Source organism: Homalodisca vitripennis, chromosome 4, assembly GCF_021130785.1.
Source record: "Homalodisca vitripennis isolate AUS2020 chromosome 4, UT_GWSS_2.1, whole genome shotgun sequence".
Taxonomy (NCBI): domain Eukaryota; kingdom Metazoa; phylum Arthropoda; class Insecta; order Hemiptera; family Cicadellidae; genus Homalodisca; species Homalodisca vitripennis.
This window is the reverse complement of record NC_060210.1, coordinates 24,827,337-24,849,270: the sequence shown is the minus strand read 5'-3', so window position 1 is coordinate 24,849,270 and position 21,934 is coordinate 24,827,337. Positions and strand designations below refer to the sequence as shown.

Below are 21,934 nucleotides of genomic sequence, written 5' to 3'. Positions count from 1 at the left end.
ATAAAATGTAGTTCTAACAGAGAATGTATAGGCGAGATAAATTACTATTCCAATTTAAAGTGAACGAATAATTTAATAATTGAATCGAAAATAACACAAGAAATTGTGCTAAAAGAAAAACCGTCAAAAAATTGTACACTATTTTTAGTTCAAGGGTATAAAGAGGAACGAAGCTACGAGGAACAGTACATCGCGGGATTATCACTTTTTGAAAGGACATTAATCGCAGATGATTACATAAAATCTGTCAGCTCTCGGTTGACATCAAGCATTATGGTTGCCGATTACTGATTTCTCGTAACGATGAGCCGTGGCCAATGTACGAATATCTCCTGTTAAATTAATGTTTTTAAATTCAAAACGTAGCGTCTAGACGAACTGTTGTGCAATATTTACAAGTCTGTGTGCATATGTCGCGCCACCTCAGCTTGTCGCCACCACTAGTCTGAACAGCAACTGGTTCACATCGGATAGTTTTTACCACCATTTATATATCTCTCTTTTTTAAGTGTTGTCATTACGTTTATTCCATGATATCTCTTGGCATGTGTTTAGAATAACCCATTAGAAATCGTGTCTGCTTCTGAACAATCAATACTTAAGTTTATCAGTATGCCATATAATTATAGGTAATAAATTAATACTTGTTTATTTGGCCGAACCGTTTTCTATCTGTATTTAATAGCATGGATTTGCAAATGGGCGAATGTGAGTGCACAGTGAAATACAAATATTGACAGTAACATTCCATAAATCATGGACTTGTAAACTTTCACCGGTGACAGAAATCGTCACTCTAGGCTTGCGATGACCATGGACTTACAGATGATATGCACATATAGTATTAGATAGACTCTCAACTACTCACTTTGATGAGAGCTTTACGAATCTTGAAGGAAGTTTTGGAATATTCGAGTTCCTTTCATTTTCATTGTTCAATCCAATTGATAACCCCATTCGCTATTTAAAGTTTGTTATTGACAGTGGGGGATTTTAAAGGATTAGGATTTTGGACACTAGACATATGCCGTATGTTAAAATATAAATATTTACTTTTGTAACATGTGATGATGACAAATGTTCGAAATACTACTATCCTCAAATTCTCTAAGTATATTACTTTATAATCTTTAATTTTTTATTTTGATGAACTATACATAATCATAATAGATTTATTTCAGTTCTAGTTGATTCAATATTATATTTAGGAAACACCAGATTTTTGTCAGAATCGTACTTTAATTTGATAATTACTTCAGTGTCTGTCTTGTGACAACTCCCAATGACTCTAGACCAACCGAATTCAGAGAAGTGACAGTTGAGTGACTACCCTAAAGCTCAGATGGAAGTGGTTCTCTCTTTGCTCTGATTTCACTCTTCCGTCCCTTTAAAATTTCTTGGATTTCATGAAATGACAGACCGCTCGTCTCTTCCACACAGATCGCTACTAAAACCACGGTGAAGAGGCTGAAACCCGAGCATGACAGGAATACCACGTCCAGTCCTAGGAGATCAGCCAAGTGAGGGAAGAACTTGGTCACGAGGAAAGAGGCTAAGCCGCAAGTTGACGCTACAACTGTGGAAGCGTAGGACTTGACGTTACTAGGGAAATATTCTCCAGATAAGGCCCACGGTATGATAGAGAAACCTGTAAAACACACATTTCTGTGAGAGCGGTAATGATTGTATAACCACTCACGCCACAAAACTGTGGAAGTGTAGGACTTGACGTTACTAGGGAAATATTCTCCAGGTAAGGCCCACGGTATGATAGAGAAACCTGTAAAACATACATTTCTGTGAGAGCGGTAATGATTGCAGGGCCGGATCTATCATTTCTTCTAGGGGGGGCAAGCTTGACTTTTGGTTCTCCCCCCCCCGATACCAAACTATTTACCATAAGTTTTACTACTATATGCTTTGTATATGGGGTTGAAATAAAATAAAACTTAGGTTGAATAAGAAAGTGTTATTTTAATGAAATAGAAATGTCTATTTTACAATTTTACATGAATCCAAAACAATACAATTGTTTTAGAAAAAAACAATAATAACAATTATAGAATCTTTATCTTCCGAGCCTTCTTTGCTGCAAATGTGTTTAATTATCTGATCAAAATAAATCAAAGAAGCCCTTTCATGTTCAATTGATACAATGCTTAAATTAGTTAGTCTTTGCTGTTTCATAGAATTTCTTAAATAGGTTTTTTATAAGCTTCAATTTGCTGAAACTTCTCTCTCCAGATGCTACAGAGACTGGAAGCGTTAGAAAGATTTTAAGAGCTACATATATGTTTGGATAACCCTCTTTCAACTTGCTCTTATGCAATATTTTGAGCAAAGATTGCTGCTGTTGAGTCTTCCAATCCATCTTCCATATTTAAGGCATGAAATTTAAAACTCTCTATTTCATTCACAAGCTCTTCTTCATTTAAGTCACTGGCATATGTTGTAGCTAATTCTTTTTGCTTTACTTTTCAAAGTTTTAACATCCATTTTTTTTATTTGATCCCCACACAAAAAATTAAACTTATCAGCAACGATTTTTAACGCATCATATCTGTTAGTTAGCTCACTAATAATTCTATCACATATTTGAAAAAGTGATCTTTTTGAAAAGCTCTTCTTCTTCTTCAGTAAAATTTGGCCCATCATCTTCATGTGTGTCTCCTGTCATTTTCTTTTTCTTTTCTCTTTCTTGTTTCCTTGTACTCTGCTGTTATGCCCATATTATTAGCTAAAAATGTTGCCTCATCAATTGCCTCTGAAACAGTTAAATCCCTAGTTGAAGATAATACATTTAGAAGACCTTGTATGTTTCTTGCAGCATTGTCTACTGTTGTGTCCTCTCTTTGTAGAAACTTGCTAACTCTATCCATTTTTCTTGAGGACTGAATACCAAAAGCATGTCATAATAACATATTCAAACCTTTTCATGTTTTTAAGTAGCGATTTAGCTTCAGCTCTTGTTTCAGGAGATGAGAACTCATGGGTAGTTAAGTCTTCAAGAGAAGAGAGCACTTTGTCCATATGTTTATAAATAACCTCCACAGAATCAATCCTTGCTGACCATCTTGTTTTACTTTCTGATTTTAACGAAAAGGGGAACATGTTGTTTTAAAACTTCCCACCTTGATGTAGAGCCATGAAAGAAGTTGTAGAGGCTGTTTATAATACCAAAATACGATTGTGCTTCAACACAGGCCTCTGCTGAATGAACCCCAACTAAATTTAAGGAATGGGCTGAGCATGGGACAAAGTAGGCCAGTTTGTTCTCTTGCACAATCCTTGACTGGACACCCTTGTATTTCCCAGCCATGTTTGCTCCGTTGTCATACGACTGGCCCCTGCAAAACATCAAGTCTAGACCATCTTCTTTGAGCTTTTTAGCAATGCTTTCAAAAAGCCCCTTGCCTGTTTTTTCACTCACAGTAAAAAAATCTAAAAAGCTTTCACATACCTCTGGCCCTTCGTCAGTATATTTAATGTAACGAACGACTTCAGTCATTTGTTCATTTTTACTTACATCAGGGGTACAGTCGAAAATCAATGAAAAATATTTAGCTTTTTTATGTCCTGAATTATGTCTTCTCTAATTGCATTTGCAATGAGATCAAGAAACTCATCTTGTACTGTGTGAGAAAAATAGCTGAGCTGCCCTTTCTTATGGCGACCAATATGCTCACGCAAGGTCTCATTATAGTGGGAAATTAAATCTATAGTGTTGAGAAATTTTCCACTATTTGGATCTGCAAAGTTACAAGTTTCGTTGTCCCTCTGAATGCACTACCCTGTTTTTGCCAAAAATAAGACAGCATCTAGTATACAGCGTAGTACTTCTCTCCAGTGGGATTCCTGCTTTTTTTATCTGATCCTGCAACTCCTTGTCGATCCCTCCTTTACCAAGTGACGTTTCTAATGCTTTCCATGAAACAAAGGTTTTCTTATGGTACTGGGAGTTTTCATGTTCTGGCAATTTGTCACTGAGTTTTTTCCAATTTGTGAATCCCTCCTTTCTTGCTAAAAAAACGAAATTTTTGATTCATTTTATGTGTTCAAATGACGAAAAAGCCTGCATGGAACACAGTACAAAGCATTCATTGTCTCGCTGTAAGCCAAATAAGATCTTTTGACCTTTGAAACCATTTTTCAAAATTTTGTAAAACCAATCTTTTGTAAGGTTTCGGCCCTCCCTACCGCTTTTACTCAAATCAGGATTATGATCATCGTTTTCACATCTCCTTTGTATGATGTAACATCTTTGTTTGTCACTAAGCTGAGTTGGCCAAGTTCCAGGGTCATTAAAATTAAAATTGTACTCACATTCACTCTCCTGTTCTTCATGGTTAGGCCCTTTTGAGTCTGAAACTGAAACGGCTTCTGAAATGACGTAGAAGAGGCCCAAAAATCAGTAGCATGCGAAGTATGTGGTTTTTTCACAAATAAAGTCATTGTTGTCTTCTTCCTCTGCACAAACGTCCATGAGATCTTCTCCTCCAGCGTTTTCTTCTCCCACCGCATCCTCTTTGAACAGACGGTTTATTTCTCGTTGCTTCAGGTTCGGCTTCGTCTGTAAGCAACAGACATAAATGCACACATGACCAAACATTTTAATTTTTTAAGTAGGTTACATGTACAACATAAACAAATTATTACATTGTGTAACGTTTTATAAATCATGTAGGCCTAACTAAAAACGTTACAAAAATATAATGTTGTTAAATAGTGCCAATAATGCTAAAAAACATGCTATCTTAATTGGGATACTATTACAGTACTAGCCTACAGCCTTTTCGATATATTAATTGTTTTAGTAGTAAGGGCCAAGGGGATATTATTACAATCAATGTAATGTTAACATTTTAGTACGTATGTTACCGTATTAAAACTATCGTTTAATAAGAAGCATTTTATGTATATGTTTTTTAATGTATTAGTTCTGAATATTTAAATGTGTTTATGCTACGCAAGGTGTGGTGGGCGTCGGCCGACGAATGTGAACGGGAGAGGATTTTCATTCAGGCAACGAATCTATAAAATATCTATAAACTAAAACTATATTTACAATTAATGATCTATAACCACTATTTTTAACATTAAAACTGAAGTTTGTTGTTATTATGCCGCTATGGCCTATAACTGTTTTGTACTCAAAATGAATCTTAACAAATTAAAATACAACAAAATTAGTTACCTTGGTCCTTGATATTTTGCAACCATGATGACATTAAAGTTGACGATTTCGCGGCCTCTTGTTGTCTTGCTTTAGCTTTCTTTCTGTGGAAACACCCTGATGGGTTTTTTTTCGACATGTTGATCTATGTTAGTCACAGGTAGAATATTCATACAACTGCGACATGAAATCTAACCTAAAACTCATCAAAAGTTCACGCTCACGTCAAGCGGGAACACTCACGAGTCACTAGTCAGGGGCGGGAGCGGGGAGACTTGCGCTTGGCGCTTTCTAGTCCTAGTCAAGCCGTAGACAATGTTGCCAACCCACAGCCTTAGTTATGAAAATACCCTGCCGCTTTAAAGATATTTCTTACTAGGGCCTATATTCTTTTGGTTTGCGCAAATATAGTTTACTGAAGTAAGAAATTGTATGTACGTAGACTATATTGTGCTATTGACACTTGACAGTAGAAATGGTAAATGTTTTTTTTTTTTATGGTGGCCTCATCCCATCATTTGGCGCCCCGGCGAGGCGCCCCCCCTAACTCGGCGCCCGGGTCACATGCCGCCCCCTGCCCTCCCTGGATCCGGCCCTGAATGATTGTAACAACCACTCACGCCACAACTGTGGAAGTGTAGGACTTAACGTTACTAGGGAAATATTCTGCAGGTAAGGCCCCACGGTATGATAGAGAAACCTGTAAAACATACATTTCTGTGAGAGCGGTAATGATTGTACAATCACTCACGCCACAACTGTGGAAGTGTAGGACTGACGTTACTAGGGAAAATATTCTCCAGGTAAGGCCCACGGTATGATAGAGAAACCTGTAAAACATACATTTCTGTGAGAGCGGTAATGATTGTACAATCACTCACGCCACAACTGTGGAAGTGTAGGACTTGACGTTAATATGGAAATATTCTCCAGGTAAGGCCCACGGTATGATAGAGAAACCTGTAAAACATACATTTCTGTGAGAGCGGTAATGATGTACAACCACTCACGCCACAACTGTGGAAGTGTAGGACTTGACGTTAATAGGGAAATATTCTCCAGGTAAGGCCCACGGTATGATAGAGAAACCTGTAAAACATACATTTCTGTGAGAGCGGTAATGATTGTACAACCACTCACGTCCACAACTGTGGAAGTGTGTAAGACTTGACGTTACTAGGGAAATATTCTGCAGGTAAGGCCCACGGTATGATAGAGAAACCTGTAAAACATACATTTCTGTGAGAGCTGTAATGAATTGTACAATCACTCACGCCCACAACTGTGGAAGCGTAGGACTTGACGTTACTAGGGAAATATTCTCCAGGTAAGGCCCCACGGTATGATAGAGAAACCTGTAAAACATACATTTCTGTGAGAGCGGTAATGATTGTACAATCACTCACGCCACAACTGTGGAAGTGTAGGACTTGACGTTACTAGGGAAATATTCTCCAGACAAGTCCCACGGTATGATAGAGAAACCTGTAAAACATACATTTCTGTGAGAGCGGTAATGATTGTATAACCACTCACGCCACAAACTGTGGAAGTGTAGGACTTGACGTTACTAGGGAAATATTCTCCAAATAAGGCCCACGGTATGATAGAGAAACCTGTAAAACACACATTTCTGTGAGAGCGGTAATGATTGTATAACCACTCATGCCACAACTGTGGAAGCGTAGGACTTGACGTTACTAGGGAAATATTCTCCAGATAAGGCCCACGGTATGATAGAGAAACCTGTAAAACACACATTTCTGTGAGAGCGGTAATGATTGTATAACCACTCACGCCACAACTGTGGAAGCGTAGGACTTGACGTTACTAGGGAAATATTCTCCAGGTAAGGCCCACGGTATGATAGAGAAACCTGTAAAACATACATTTCTGTGAGAGCGGTAATGATTGTATAACCACTCACGCCACAACTGTGGAAGCGTAGGACTTGACGTTACTAGGGAAATATTCTCCAGGTAAGGCCCACGGTATGATAGAGAAACCTGTAAAACATACATTTCTGTGAGAGCGGTAATGATTGTACAATCACTCACGCCACAACTGTGGAAGCGTAGGACTTGACGTTACTAGGGAAATATTCTCCAGGTAAGGCCCACGGTATGATAGAGAAACCTGTAAAACATACATTTCTGTGAGAGCGGTAATCAACCACATGTTACCTCTGCTTATACTGTATGTCAGGTACAGTACGTTAAGTAGCTAGTCGTTACATTCAATAATTATCCTGTAATTCGATAGGCTTAATATTGTGGGGGAATGAATTTTTAATTGACGCTTTAATGATTACGTAAACAGTATAATATGTTTCGATAGCATACATGATGTTTCACTATCGGAAAATATGAATTATTTAGTAATTTTTCTAGTTGTTTTATTTTTCACCCTAGGGCCTGGTATCAGACCACGACAAGTATAGTCAATAATGTTTACACGATTTCATTTTTCCGTGCCCACACTCGGTTTATTATTTCTGAATGAGCAATTTCTTTTGTCGAACCAAGCAAGAAGTTGGCCGACTGAAAGCCCGTCCTCTTCCCTATTGTCCTTGGACCATTTTCCCAAAAAAAAAAATATATATTTTCTTCAAATGGGTTTCTGTTTGAAATGTCAGTTTAATTAAATCTAACATTTTTGTTCTTGTTTTATTGCAGTAACCTATTTATATTTCCCTTTTCTGGCATACTTCGATTTTCATTAAACACTGCGGTTTGATTTTTACATAGTTCCATTTTCTTGAAGTGTCCGTAATAATGTTTTCTTGTTTGTCATTCTTGACAATATTTCATGTTAACTTTTCTGTTTAAACGTAAAATCCCAGCCTCATAACAAATTCTAACTTAGTAAACGTGGAGTATAAAATGTTGGTAATAAATGTGGTATGTATTTTATATACTTTGAACCATAGTTTAAACGCTCTATTTATTGTTCCGTGTTTTGTGTTTATATATTTTAGCTATGGGCGGGGAATGGATTTTGGTATTAGATATACCTAGCTTTAAGATTTTTCCAAATTATTTTCTATTTAATTTTTTTTATTAATCCTAAATTAATTTTTCAGAACGCAGTTAAATCGTAAGAGTAACTTGTCTCCTTGTCGAATTTCCATAAACCTTCTTACGATTTAGTGTCAGTTATTTCCCTTATTTAGTGGACAATGCTAGGATTTCGAGGTCAGTCCACATATAAAATATAGAATACACGGTAAGTTGTATTTAATTGTTCTGTCGAATCTTAACAAGTAAATCATGCGGTTAATCCGCAGTGTGCACACCCCACAATTGACAGTTATGTTTAACGTATCATTTTTTAGTTATAAATATTTACAAAGTAAAATCTTTTAATATAAAACTGTACAAATTCCTAAACTAAACTTTGTAAAAAGTTATCAATATTAATAAAATTTAAAAGCCAACTTTTCAATTTATTCTCAAATTTGTTTCTATTTTTACAATTTGTTATTTAAAAAAGTAATAGATTAAAAAGTTTTGGACCCAAAATAGAAAAAATATTTTTGAAAATTGATTTATTTATCCTTTTCCTTATCAGTCAAAATTTATAAACTATGTCTTAGAGGCATTCAAGAACATTCTATTATTTTCACACCATTTTCTGATTTTTATCAAATCTTCTCTAATATGATTCCAGATGTTTTCCTATTGTTTTTCAGAACATGTAATCGCAATATCATCGGCAAACCCCATGATTTTCCCATTTAATGGTAATCTCAGCAAGTAATTTATGAAAATTAGAAACAACGTTGGACCAACAACCGAGCCTTGAGGGACTCCTATATTAACAATCTTCGCGTCACTGAATGCATTTGATATTTTAACTGTCTGTTCTCGGTTTTCAAGGTAAGCTGCATACCATTTCAGAGTTCTATATATTACCATTTCAGAGGGACTCCTATATTAACAATCTTCGCGTCACTGAATGCATTTGATATTTTAACTGTCTGTTCTCGGTTTTCAAGGTAAGCTGCATACCATTTCAGAGTTCTATATATTACCATTTCAGAGGGACTCCTATATTAAAAATCTTCGCGTCACTGAATGCATTTGATATTTTAACTGTCTGTTCTCGGTTTTCAAGGTAAGCTGCATACCATTTCAGAGTGTTACCTCTTATTCCTATGAGTTCTAATTTTTTAATAAAATCTTATGGTTAACCAGGTCAAAGGCCTTACAAAAATCAATAAAAACTGCAGCTGCTTTATAGTTATTATTAAAACTAACGTATATTTGTTCTAAAAATGTTAATATGGCTCCTTGTGTGTTTTTCTCTTTGATAAAACCATACTGATTAGGGATAAAGGACTGTTTATTGTTTAAAAAATCAATCAACCTCTCTTTCATGCATTTCCCTATAATATTGGATATTACAAATAAAAGAGTAATAGGTCTGTAATGTTGAATCAGGTCTTTCGAGCCTTTCTTATGAATGGGCACAAAAATTGAGACTTTCAGTTTACTTGGGAAAACACCACTGCTAAAGCTCAAATTTATAATTGCTGCTATAACAAATCCAACCCTTTTTATACGTTGTACAGAAAGAAAATCGCATTCAGTTGACTTTTTATTTTTTAAATTAATAGCTATTTGTAACACTTCTTCCCTAAAAACTGGCTTTAAGAGTAAAGAATTGTGGCAATTTTAAAAACCAGAAGTATTAAGACATTGCCCCCAGATAGGCCTGACTCGACTTTGCCCGGTGCAGACACGAAGTATTCATTGAACATCTGTGCCATTGTATTGTATCAGATACTGTGTTTCTCTGTTCATCTCTTATCTGGGCTATCGCTTATTGATCCTTCTTATCTGTAAAACTATGTATCATTATACAATGTTCAGTGTGTTCAAGTTACAATCAATTAGCTCAGACCGATACTTCGAGAGAAAATATAACTATCGCTCGCGTGAACGTTGTCACAGAAAGACAGAACTGATGATAATCGTTGCATCAGACAAGCAACAAGCTGCATCGTGATGTTTGTTACAGTACATTCGATGTGGATTTGTTTGATGCTGATTGTACAGTAGCAAATAAATAAAAGACGCTGTAAGCTTCGTAACTTTTATAAAGAGAAGAGGCCAGGTGTACGTTGAAAAACTAACTAAACACAATAGAACAATAACTGACGCTGAATGCTTCAACTTCAAACGCGGCTTAGAATCTCTTTTTGTTGTTCACGTTCATTCCATGTGGACTCTAGTCAAATGAAAGTATAAATAAGACAAATTGATCAATTTCAACTTTTAATCGCGGATTCGAATTAAATTATTCCCAACGTTCTTCGTAACACGACGACGGAAAATTTCTAAAACTATTTCATTATCCGTTTAAACTTACGTCACGATCCCATCGTAATCGACGTTTACGTCCATCCAACTAAGAAGAATAAAAGTGCATTAAGGTTTTCCTTTTATACAAGCACATTTAATAGTTATTAATTGCGATTTTATATCTTACCGGAGTTCATGAAGAGAATGTAGACAACAAGGCTCAGTAAAGGGAGCCAGTTCACAGTGCTCAAGTCGACTCCGTTGTTCTTCACCCACAGAAACACGCCAAGGCTTCCCTTAAAACAACAGCAGTGCTACATCTGAGAAGGGGTAGGGTACGATAAGCGGGCCCGGTTTTTTATATCGAAATTGGCAAACGATATTACTTAATCATAACCATCGATACAATCAATCGATAATGATTAATTATTTTGAACAATTAACTTAAATAATCTATATCAGCACTTTATAAATACTTAAAAAAATACAAGTAAGGTAATATTTCAATTTTATAGTCTATAAGTAACATTTGATTATTAAAAATGACAGTCAATTTTATAAAACTACACGTCATTGCTTTGGAAGATGATAAGACATGTTTTTCATGACTTCAACATGTTGGATTCGTGCGGAAAAATCCATTATGTGAAATTTGTGGGAAAGAAGCAACTGTAACTGTGAGAGGAGCAATTAATATGACCGTCTTCAGTTTTCCCAATTCTGGTTATAATAATTTGTTTGATCACTGTAAATATTAGATCCATATTTTAATTTAACACATATGATTGTTATTGAGAAATATAGATACTTTATATGGATTAATAGTCTAGGATTTGAGATGCGAATATTAGGTATCGATGATTGCATTCTTCGATATAAAAAAAATCGCGTCCGCTTATCGTACCCTACCCCTGAGAAGTATTTTAAAACCCTCATTTATGGAAATTGCAGTCGAACAAATAGAAGAAATGTTTTTTAAAACTTGCACTAATGTAACTTTCAAAGTTTAATTGTGACCAAATTACTATTCAATGTTGTATCATTTCTCCTTATTTATATTAACATGATGTAAAACAACATTTTCCCAACGTTTATGAATATTTACCGTTCCGAGGACCGCGCCCAGTGCGGACACAATGAGGGTCTTCTTGTAGCCGAAGGTCCTGACGGCAACCGGACAACAGAACGCAGCTACTGTCATGATGACGCCGATCGCTATAGAGCAGATGCTGCTGGGCAGATCAGTCCCCGTCATTTGGAAGATCTGTTCTGTGTAGAAGAAGACAGCAGTTATACCGGAGAGCTGCTGGAGGATGAGAAGGCCACAGCAGATGACGAGGGCTCTGCGGTTAGCTCTGGAAGTGACCAGATCTCGGATAGATCCTGACTCGACTGTGCTGTCCTGGACTGTTTTCTGCAATAGTGAGGTCATGAACTACCTTAAAATGTGGTGACATTATTACCAAAACGTTGTCTGAAGCATTCGTTACCAGAATCTGATCAAGATTGCAGATTATTGGAAGTTAACCGTATACTCAAGATTTTTGAACATGCAACTTTATCTTTATTTTGCATTTTAAACTTAAGCTACATTTCATTCATTATCCATTTATTCAGTATAATAAGTTATGATATTTTTATGTTTAATTCAAAATGTTGTCTATGTCAATAATAATAAATTATTACCAGAAAAAACGTGTTCACGCCAAGTATGGATTTTGGTGTATCCGACAGTTAGGGGGTGCTCCCCAGACTTACCTAACTCTGAAATTATTACCAGAAAGAAAAAGGTCACGCCAAGTATGGATTTTGTGTGGTATTGTGCATCCGACAGTTAGGGGGTGCTCCCGAGCCTTACCTAACTCTGAAATTATTACCAGAAAGAAAAAGGTCACGCAAAGTATGGATTTTGTGTGGTATTGTGCATCCGACAGTTAGGGGGTGCTCCCCAGACTTACCTAACTCTGAAATTATTACCAGAAAGAAAAAGGTCACGCAAAGTATGGATTTTGTGTGGTATTGTGCATCCGACAGTTAGGGGGTGCTCCCCAGACTTACCTAACTCTGAAATTATTACCAGAAAGAAAAAGGTCACGCCAAGTATGGATTTTGGGTGGTATTGTGCATCCGACAGTTAGGGGGTGCTCCCGAGCCTTACCTAACTCTGAAATTATTACCAGAAAAAAAAAGGTCACGCAAAGTATGGATTTTATGTGGTATTGTGCATCCGACAGTTAGGGGGTGCTCCCCAGACTTACCTAACTCTGAAATTATTACCAGAAAGAAAAAGGTCACGCAAAGTATGGATTTTGTGTGGTATTGTGCATCCGACAGTTAGGGGGTGCTCCCCAGACTTACCTAACTCTGAAATTATTACCAGAAAGAAAAAAAAGGTCACGCCAAGTATGGATTTTGTGTGGTATTGTGCATCCGACAGTTAGGGGGTGCTCCCCAGACTTACCTAACTCTGAAATTATTACCAGAAAGAAAAAGGTCACGCAAAGTATGGATTTTGTGTGGTATTGTGCATCCGACAGTTAGGGGGTGCTCCCCAGACTTACCTAACTCTGAAATTATTACCAGAAAGAAAAAGGTCACGCAAAGTATGGATTTTGTGTGTTATTGTGCATTCGACAGTTAGGGGGTGCTCCCCAGACTTACCTAACTCTGAAATTATTACCAGAAAGAAAAAGATCACGCCAAGTATGGATTTTGTGTGGTATTGTGCATCCGACAGTTAGGGGGTGCTCCCGAGCCTTACCTAACTCTGAAATTATTACCAGAAAGAAAAAGGTCACGCAAAGTATGGATTTTGTGTGGTATTGTGCATCCGACAGTTAGGGGGTGCTCCCCAGACTTACCTAACTCTGAAATTATTACCAGAAAGAAAAAGGTCACGCAAAGTATGGATTTTGTGTGGTATTGTGCATCCGACAGTTAGGGGGTGCTCCCCAGACTTACCTAACTCTGAAATTATTACCAGAAAGAAAAAGGTCACGCAAAGTATGGATTTTGTGTGGTATTGTGCATCCGACAGTTAGGGGGTACTCCCGAGCCTTACCTAACTCTGAAATTATTACCAGAAAGAACGTGGTCACGCCAAGTATGGATTTTGTGTGGTATTGTGTATCCGACAGTTAGGGGGTACTCCTGAGACTTACCTAACTCTGAAATTATTACCAGAAAGAACGTGGTCACGCAAAGTATGGATTTTGTGTGGTATTGTGCATCCGACAGTTAGGGGGTGCTCCCGAGCCTTACCTAACTCTGAAATTATTACCAGAAAGAACGTGGTCACGCCAAGTATGGATTTTGTGTGGTATTGTGTATCCGACAGTTAGGGGGTGCTCCCGAGCCTTACCTAACTCTGAAATTATTACCAGAAAGAACGTGGTCACGCCAAGTATGGATTTTGTGTGGTATTGTGTATCCGACAGTTAGGGGGTGCTCCCGAGACTTACCTAACTCTGAAATTATTACCAGAAAGAACGTGGTCACGCCAAGTATGGATTTTGTGTGGTATTGTGTATCCGACAGTTAGGGGGTGCTCCCGAGCCTTACCTAACTCTGAAATTATTACCAGAAAGAACGTGGTCACGCCAAGTATGGATTTTGTGTGGTATTGTGTATCCGACAGTTAGGGGGTACTCCTGAGACTTACCTAACTCTGAAATTTAAATGTAAATGGGTCTGATGACCACGAATAACCTCAGGAAACATTTAGTTATATTATTTTTATCGTAGTTAACTTTTCTTACTTTTTTATTCTGCCTATATTAGTTGTAATATTGATTATACAATGATTTATTTTGGAGGTTTGAACTAAAAAATATATTTACTTACCGACCTCTTTAGTCTTTTTGTTTTAGAAGGTTTTCTTGTATTTGTTTAAAAAATAAGACTTACATACAGTTAAAAAATACACACTTTCTATTTGTTATTCGAGCACATACATAATTATCTACGAGCAAAGAATTGAATAGAAGTCACCACTAACAAGCCTTGCAGTACCTGTAGGTTCTGGAGTTCCTCAGAAACAAAAGACATTGGTCTGTTTTCTCGGAGCCAGATGAGCGTTTTCCGCGCGTGGTTGACCCGGTTCCTCATAATCAGAAAATACGGAGATTCAGGCAGAAGAGGGAACAACAGGAAGAAGAAGGCGCAGAGCCCGAGCATTATGTAGTGAAGGGTGGAGTAACCGACAAACGGCCCAACAGAAAACATCAACAGGCTCCCGAAACACAAAAATATTTGGCTTAAGGTATTCAACACTCCACGAACAGAATCCTGTAACATAGAAGACAAATGTTGCTAATAAAAGTGAAATACACTCCGCATGTGTTAGTTTACTGTACGAACTGACACTAAAGTTTCACTAAGTTGTTTCTTACACTTACCAACATATGCTTACACTTAGTGTACTCTTATACAATGTTATACTTAATTGCGAGTTCTGTATGTACTGTAGCATGTGAATACAGCAATCTCAAATAACTTAAAAACCAATTGAAATGGATTATACAAAGAGGATAAATAACGGTTTTGTAATGCTTGACATATTATGATCAGAATAGAGAATTTATAACTCATTTAGGCAAACACCAAATAGTTATGAAGATGGAAGTAGTCAATCTCAGTCTTATCTAGAAATGACAAGTAGGTATTTTGTCGTTTAGTATCAATGTGATATATTTAATAAAAGAAACGATAAAGAAATCATACAAAGGCAACTATGGTGAGGAAGGTGCAGTGACAGACCTCGGATATTTCGGCGATGTACACGGGCAGGACAGAGAAGGCGACCCCACAAGTGGTGCCGCAGAAGAACCTCCCGACAGACAGAAGTGTGACGTCACTGACCACGGTCAGCAGGAGGTAAGACCCTGTCATGATGGCCATGCCGAGCCCTACAGTGCCCTTGCGACCCAGGAGGTTCAACAAGGTCCCGGAGACGAAGGGCCCGAAGGCCATTCCCAGGGACACCATGGAGGCTACAGTACTTCCCTCGTGGCTAGTTAGCTCGAGTTTCATCAGCACCGGGGAAGACCACGCGAACACTGTCCCGCAGATGAAGAATACCACATTCACTGAAAAATGGGCAAGACAAGCATTGATTACTATCCAAGCGACTTTCATGGTTTACTGTTCATAAATTATTAGACAATCTCTGTAGGAGATGGAACCTCTGTCAATTAAATTCAGTGTATTATATACGTGTCTAACTGTAACAAAACAGAGTGACAAAATACTCAGTACGGGCTTAACTGAGGATATTATGCTCGCGTCCTTCTCACATACAGTTATTTAAACAGAAATCGTAGCATCTTCGGAAGATGGGAAACAGCTCTATCGTAGTGTAAAGGATACATACATCACATACGTTTCAACAGAATGACATTTACAGTTGAATCCGATGGCCAACCATTGCCATCCGAGTTCCGAGTACAACCACTAACTTGAGCCCAACATAGCGAATTCTAAGACTTTGGTTCACTGAGAAAAGTCAAATATTTGATTGCTTCTAAGATAATCTAATCGATTTTTGTTTTTGAAAATATTTTTTACCATTACTTTTTTCACAGCTTTTCAAGATAACTTCTCTGGATATATAAAAAATATAAATTTACTGACCACTCTGTGAAAAATTACACACACTTAAAATTGTAAAATGAGGCATTTTGTAATCAGGTCCAAATAAAATCGGCTGTTAAATTTTACCATCATGTTAAAAAGTTTTAAAAACTATCGTGTTTTTATTGGTAAAATATTTAAGTTTGCTAAGAAAAAATTTTAGAAATTTATAGAATTACATATCACTCCTTAAAGATCTAACTCTGGCACATACTTTAAATATTTCACATTTTTACGTCCAGCCGTTTTTATTTGGGCCTGAGTATAATACTGCCTACATTTCCTGCTTGAGATTCCTTTAATTTCATTTGGATTGATAAAACAGTTTTTTCTTTTTTTTTCTTCCTTTTCTATCAGAGAAATTATCTTAATAAGCTATAAAATTAACATAAATCAAAGTTTTACGAACAAAAGATCGATTGAACCGCCTTAAATCAGTGTGTTTAAATAATTATTTTTATTGCATAATTTTATTTAATAATAATAAATACAAAGTACAGTTCCAAAGACTACGCAGAATTGAATATGATGTAATGATTAAAATAGCACATTTCATTGTATTTGCAGTCCCTGAGTTCTGAAGTATGGTTTCTATTGTTATTTTGTTACTTCTTATTTTGTTACAAGTTAACTCCGGATAAAAATTGTATACATTAGATAATCTAAGAAATGATAACAAATGTTAAACTTACAGATCAAAACGCTGAGGTAGAGGTGAACCCTTCTGGCCTTTGGGCCCACAATCCTAGTATCGATCTCATTCCCTTCACCCAAAAATCTTAGTTTTGCTTTCTCCATGATTATTACACACCAAAACTGTTCAAGTTAGGTCAGGTTCAAATATAAAACTAGAAAAAAAGAAAGAAGATTTCTATAAGGCTAGTGATATCATTGATATTAAAGATAGAACACATTTTAACTTTATGAAATGATCAAATTATGTACGACAGAATTTTTTTATTTAAACTATATTTTAACAGTAAAATGTGAAGTTGACTCTTACACAAACACTATAAGACTGAGTTACTTATGTATTCTCAGACACGTTGTGTAATAGTTTTCTGAAGAATAGTTCCACACGCGGTTATATATTCAAAGTGCGTCAGTAGAGATTTAAAGTATACGAGTAAGAGTACGAGAACATATCATTTAGTGTACTGAAGACGTTTTACTAGTCAAGGTATCTGTGTCACCGGTGATGTCAACTAAATTTTTATACGAAAATTTAAAAGGAGAACTTCACATATTATTGCTTAAAGTTAAAATTATTACTGCCATCACCTATTTATAAATATCTAAGAATATGACCACTAAAATATTTATTTTTATTCAAAGTATCAAACATTTTCTATGAGAAAAGTGGAAACAGGAACGACAGAGTTTACCAAAGAACAAGAGGTGAGACACTACGGCTGTTCCTGAGACCGAAGATAAATAAGTCAATTTTCAAAAAAAGTTTTTTCGTTTTTGAGTTAAAAATGTTTTAATCTTTTGCCTTTTCAAATAATAAATTGTAAAGTTGGCTTTTAAATTTTGTTAATATTGATAACTTTTTTCAAATTTTAGTTTAGGAATTTTTGCAGTTTTATATTAAAAAAGATTTTAATTTTTAAATTTATAACTAAAAAATGTTATGTTTAAATAAATGTTAATTGTGGGGCACACTGCAGATTACTCGCACGATACTTGTTAAGATTCGACTGAACATTATACAATTAAGTACAACTTGTGTAATAATGAACAGTGTGCTAATACGACTTAAGAAATAATCTTACTCTGATGGACAATAGAGAGATTTTTTTAATATAAAGTTTTGAGTGACTTATTTTAATTAAAATTGTAAACGACTTTTTTGAGATGGACAATAATTTCTCTGATGATTTTTTTTAAATATAAACTTTTGAGTGACTTATTTTAATTAAAACTGTAAACGACTTATTTGAGATGGACAATAATTTCTTTGATGGACAATAGAGTGATATTTGTTATATCTAAACTTTTGATTAACTTGTAAGGTCCCAAATTTTGAAGTGTTTTTTTTTTTGGGTCAGAACAGTGAAATACTATATTGTTTTACATTAAATTGTATCAAGTGGAAGCGAGAAGATAGTTTTAATGTCCTGGCTGTAGTAAAACTCGCACGGCGCGCTACCGTCGCGGACGAGATTGCCGTAGAATCCGCGGGGGGCGCTGTTAAAGATTGTAGCTGCCGCCACCTAGAGCGCGGTAGTCGACTGATAAAGGGACTGGCGAGGGCCGGCGAGAGGGTTTTCGATACGGAGAAGCGTGATTATCGAGGTGAAGGACAGTACAGCGAGCAGAGGACATTTTCAGACAACTTCAATTTCATTTGACAGGTAACTATTATTCCGAGTTTAATTAGTTATTTCATTATTCATGGTGCAATAGTTGTAGTAAATTTCTGTTTGTTTTGCTTAGCTTGGCTTGCAATATTTAACGTAAATTTTCTTTGCACGTTTTTCACTCTGCATGTGCAAGAATTTTCATGCATATTTTCATTGAATTTGTACGCATATAGAATTAAGTACATTGTAGTAATATTTAGTTATCTTCACCATTAGTAACGGGTCATAACGATTAAACGCGATTAAATTAAATTGTTTTTCGATTAAATAAAAACTTTCGTTTATTATTAGGCTCTCGGACTGCTGTGAAAATCGGTCCTGTCTAAAATTAATTTAGGTTTCCCTAAATTTCCGATCTGCTGTCACAAGCGGGTCATAACGATTAAACGCGATTAAATTAAATTGTTTTCGAGTAAATAAAACTTTCGTTTATTATTAGGCTCTCGGACTGCTGTGAAAATCGGTCCTGTCTAAAATTAATTTAGGTTTCCCTAAATTTCCGATCTGCTGTCACAAGCGGGTCATAACGATTAAACGCGATTAAATTAAATTGTTTTTCGATTAAATAAAACTTTCGTTTATTATTAGGCTCTCGGACTGCTGTGAAAATCGGTCCTGTCTAAAATAAATCTAGGTTTCCCTAAATTTTCCGATCTGCTGTCACAAGCGGGTCATAACGATTAAACGCGATTAAATTAAATTGTTTTTCGATTAAATAAAACTTTCGTTTATTATTAGGCTCTCGGACTGCTGTGAAAATCGGTCCTGTCTAAAATAAATCTAGGTTTCCCTAAATTTCCGATCTGCTGTCACAAGCGGGTCATAACGATTAAACGCGATTAAATTAAATTGTTTTTCGATTAAATAAAACTTTCGTTTATTATTAGGCTCTCGGACTGCTGTGAAAATCGGTCCTGTCTAAAATCAATCTAGGTTTCCCTAAATTTCCGATCTGCTGTCACAAGCGGGTCATAACGATTAAACGCAATTAAATTAAATTGTTTTTCGATTAAATAAAATGTTCGTTTATTATTAGGCTCTCGGACTGCTGTGAAAATCGGTCCTGTCTAAAATAAATTTAGGTTTCCCTAAATTTCCGATCTGCTGTCATAAGCGTTTCATAACGGTTAAATGCGATTAAATTAAATTGTTTTTCGATTAAATAAAATGTTCGTTTATTATTAGGCTCTCGGACTGCTGTGAAAATCGGTCCTGTCTAAAATAAATTTAGGTTTCCCTAAATTTCCGATCTGCTGTCATAAGCGTTTCATAACGGTTAAATGCGATTAAATTAAACTGTTTTTCGATTAAATAAAATTTTCGTTTATTATTAGGCTCTCGGACTGCTGTGAAAATCGGTCTTGTCTGAAATAAATTTAGGTTTCCCTAAATTTACGATCTGCTGTCATAAGCGGGATATACGAGCGGTCGCTATTAAGATAAATATATAGACATAGCCTTAAATGATTGCACATCTTATTACGATCATTTTATTTAGCGATTTATAACCCGATTGTACTGAATTCTCGTGGGGTAAGCTTAGGTTGTCCCGCAGTGACGGAATACCAATTGAGCGTGGGTTGGTTACTTGTATACCATGTTTCTGTTTCCGTATACGTAATTTTAAAATCAAATCGGTTCTTTGCCCCTTAAAGTGTTGGCGATGATGAGCTTGTGGCTCTAACCACTTTAACAGATCTTTTGAGATCTACTTGCTTTCTGAGTCAACACTTTATATCCGAAATACACAACTCTCCAGACCCCTGGGAAATACCCAGCTAACTGCAACTATCCGCGTAGGCTACAAAACGGTTGAAGTTTTTGCACCCTACTAAAAACTAACGTTACAAAATGGCGCCCGAACAGGGACGGGTATAGTGATTGTACGAGTGTAATATTCTTCGAACGTAAAAGATAAACTTTTAGTAAGAGGTTTAGCGAGATAGTGTTTATAAAATGCTTCGACCAACGGGGTTTTGGCGACTGTGCGAATACTTTTTCGCTCAAATGCACGTTCTACCAAAGGGTGGAAACACGAATAGGCCCGAAAAGTCAACAACAGACTCAGAACACCAAAAACAAATACCTACGATTGTGACTACTAGTTCCTCTGAAAATACTAGCGAATCACAAATTAAAGGTATCGAAAAACGAGATTTGGGTTTGCCACTGTTGACTTCGAAGGACCAAACAACAAAGGCGTTTTCCACGACTAGTTATTCCCCTTCTGAGTTAGATCCAGTCGTGGGGTGGATATACAGACTCACGAAAGCCCAGTTAATAACTGAAATGCTAAAACACGACTTGGACACCGAGGGTAGGACGACAGATTATCTAAGAAAATCTTTCGTACAGTTTCTTCGCTCACAGCCGGACAGACGAGATGAGGCTGTAGGCGGAAGAGAATCCTTTGGCAACGACCCAGTTGGGCCGAATACCAGTGAAGCAGAGACTGATAAAAGAAGCCGAGAGTTAAACCTGAGGGAGATACTCGAGGTTCCACCCGATACTAGTGACGACGAAGTAAAGAGGCTTTTAGTTTCACTGAAGACGCGGAGTAAGGCCAAGTCCAACTGGGATACTGGACACGACTATGCGAGTTATGCACCTTACGATGGCGCAACAAGATCTGTGTATACCGATGCTTTTAAACTTCCAGCTCTGGCGACAAGTCAATACATTGCACCTGGGATTTCTCACGATTCTCTTAGGCGGCATGTAACGCACTATTCTAACGAAAATCAAAGATTGAGAGATGAGCACCTTTCCCGACAGCCACATGTCAATTCCGCTGAGATATGCAACACAATTAGAAAGTGGAATTTACATTTCGACGGAGAGCGAAATCCAGTGTCTTTTCTTGAAAGACTTGATGAGCTGATGGAGGCTTATAATGTATCCGGGGGCGATCTGATAAAAGCACTCCCTGAATTGCTAAAGGGTACCGCTTTACTGTGGTATCGAAATAATAGAGAGTTTTGGGACAGTTTTGAAGATTTTCGTCAAGATTTCGAGCTAAACTTCCTTCCGGTAGGCTATAAGACGAACATGGACGATGAAATAAAACGTAGAACACAAGGTGACAGTGAACCCATCAGGACGTTTGTAGTGGCCTTGAATACGTTGATGCGGACGAAGAGGCGGTATGACGCCCGTAGATAAGCTTGATAGGTTATATGCAAATATGCACCCGAAGTACAAGCTGAGTTTAAAGAGGCAAGACATACGAACGATTAGTGAACTCATTTCTTCGGCAGAACACTACGAGATGTATATCCGAGAAACTCACTTATATCGGCCACCGCCAGGTCCAGCTCAGTCCCTGGTGCCTGAAACCGCATATAGCCCCAAAAATAAGAATTTAAAAACGTTTGGTGTTTCAAATGTCACCAATAAGGCAGCGGCTGATACACTCAGATCACACAATGAACATCCCAATCGAGATCAACGGGAACATC

General features: G+C 36.8%; 1 protein-coding gene across 1 annotated transcript in view; it reads right to left on the bottom strand.

The window, feature by feature from the left end:
* Positions 1-1,028: 1,028 nt before the first annotated feature.
* Positions 1,029-21,934, bottom strand: part of LOC124360963 — a 58,058-nt gene continuing 37,152 nt past the window's right edge. Inside the window, exons 8-13 of the mRNA XM_046814999.1 lie at positions 16,803-16,934; positions 15,238-15,566; positions 14,491-14,766; positions 11,585-11,893; positions 10,667-10,775; positions 1,029-1,648 (exon numbers count right to left, since the gene is read on the bottom strand). Of these exons, the coding sequence (XP_046670955.1) occupies positions 1,332-1,648; positions 10,667-10,775; positions 11,585-11,893; positions 14,491-14,766; positions 15,238-15,566; positions 16,803-16,934 (1,472 nt within the window). The 3' untranslated portion in view covers positions 1,029-1,331. The remainder of the gene's footprint in view (positions 1,649-10,666; positions 10,776-11,584; positions 11,894-14,490; positions 14,767-15,237; positions 15,567-16,802; positions 16,935-21,934) is intronic.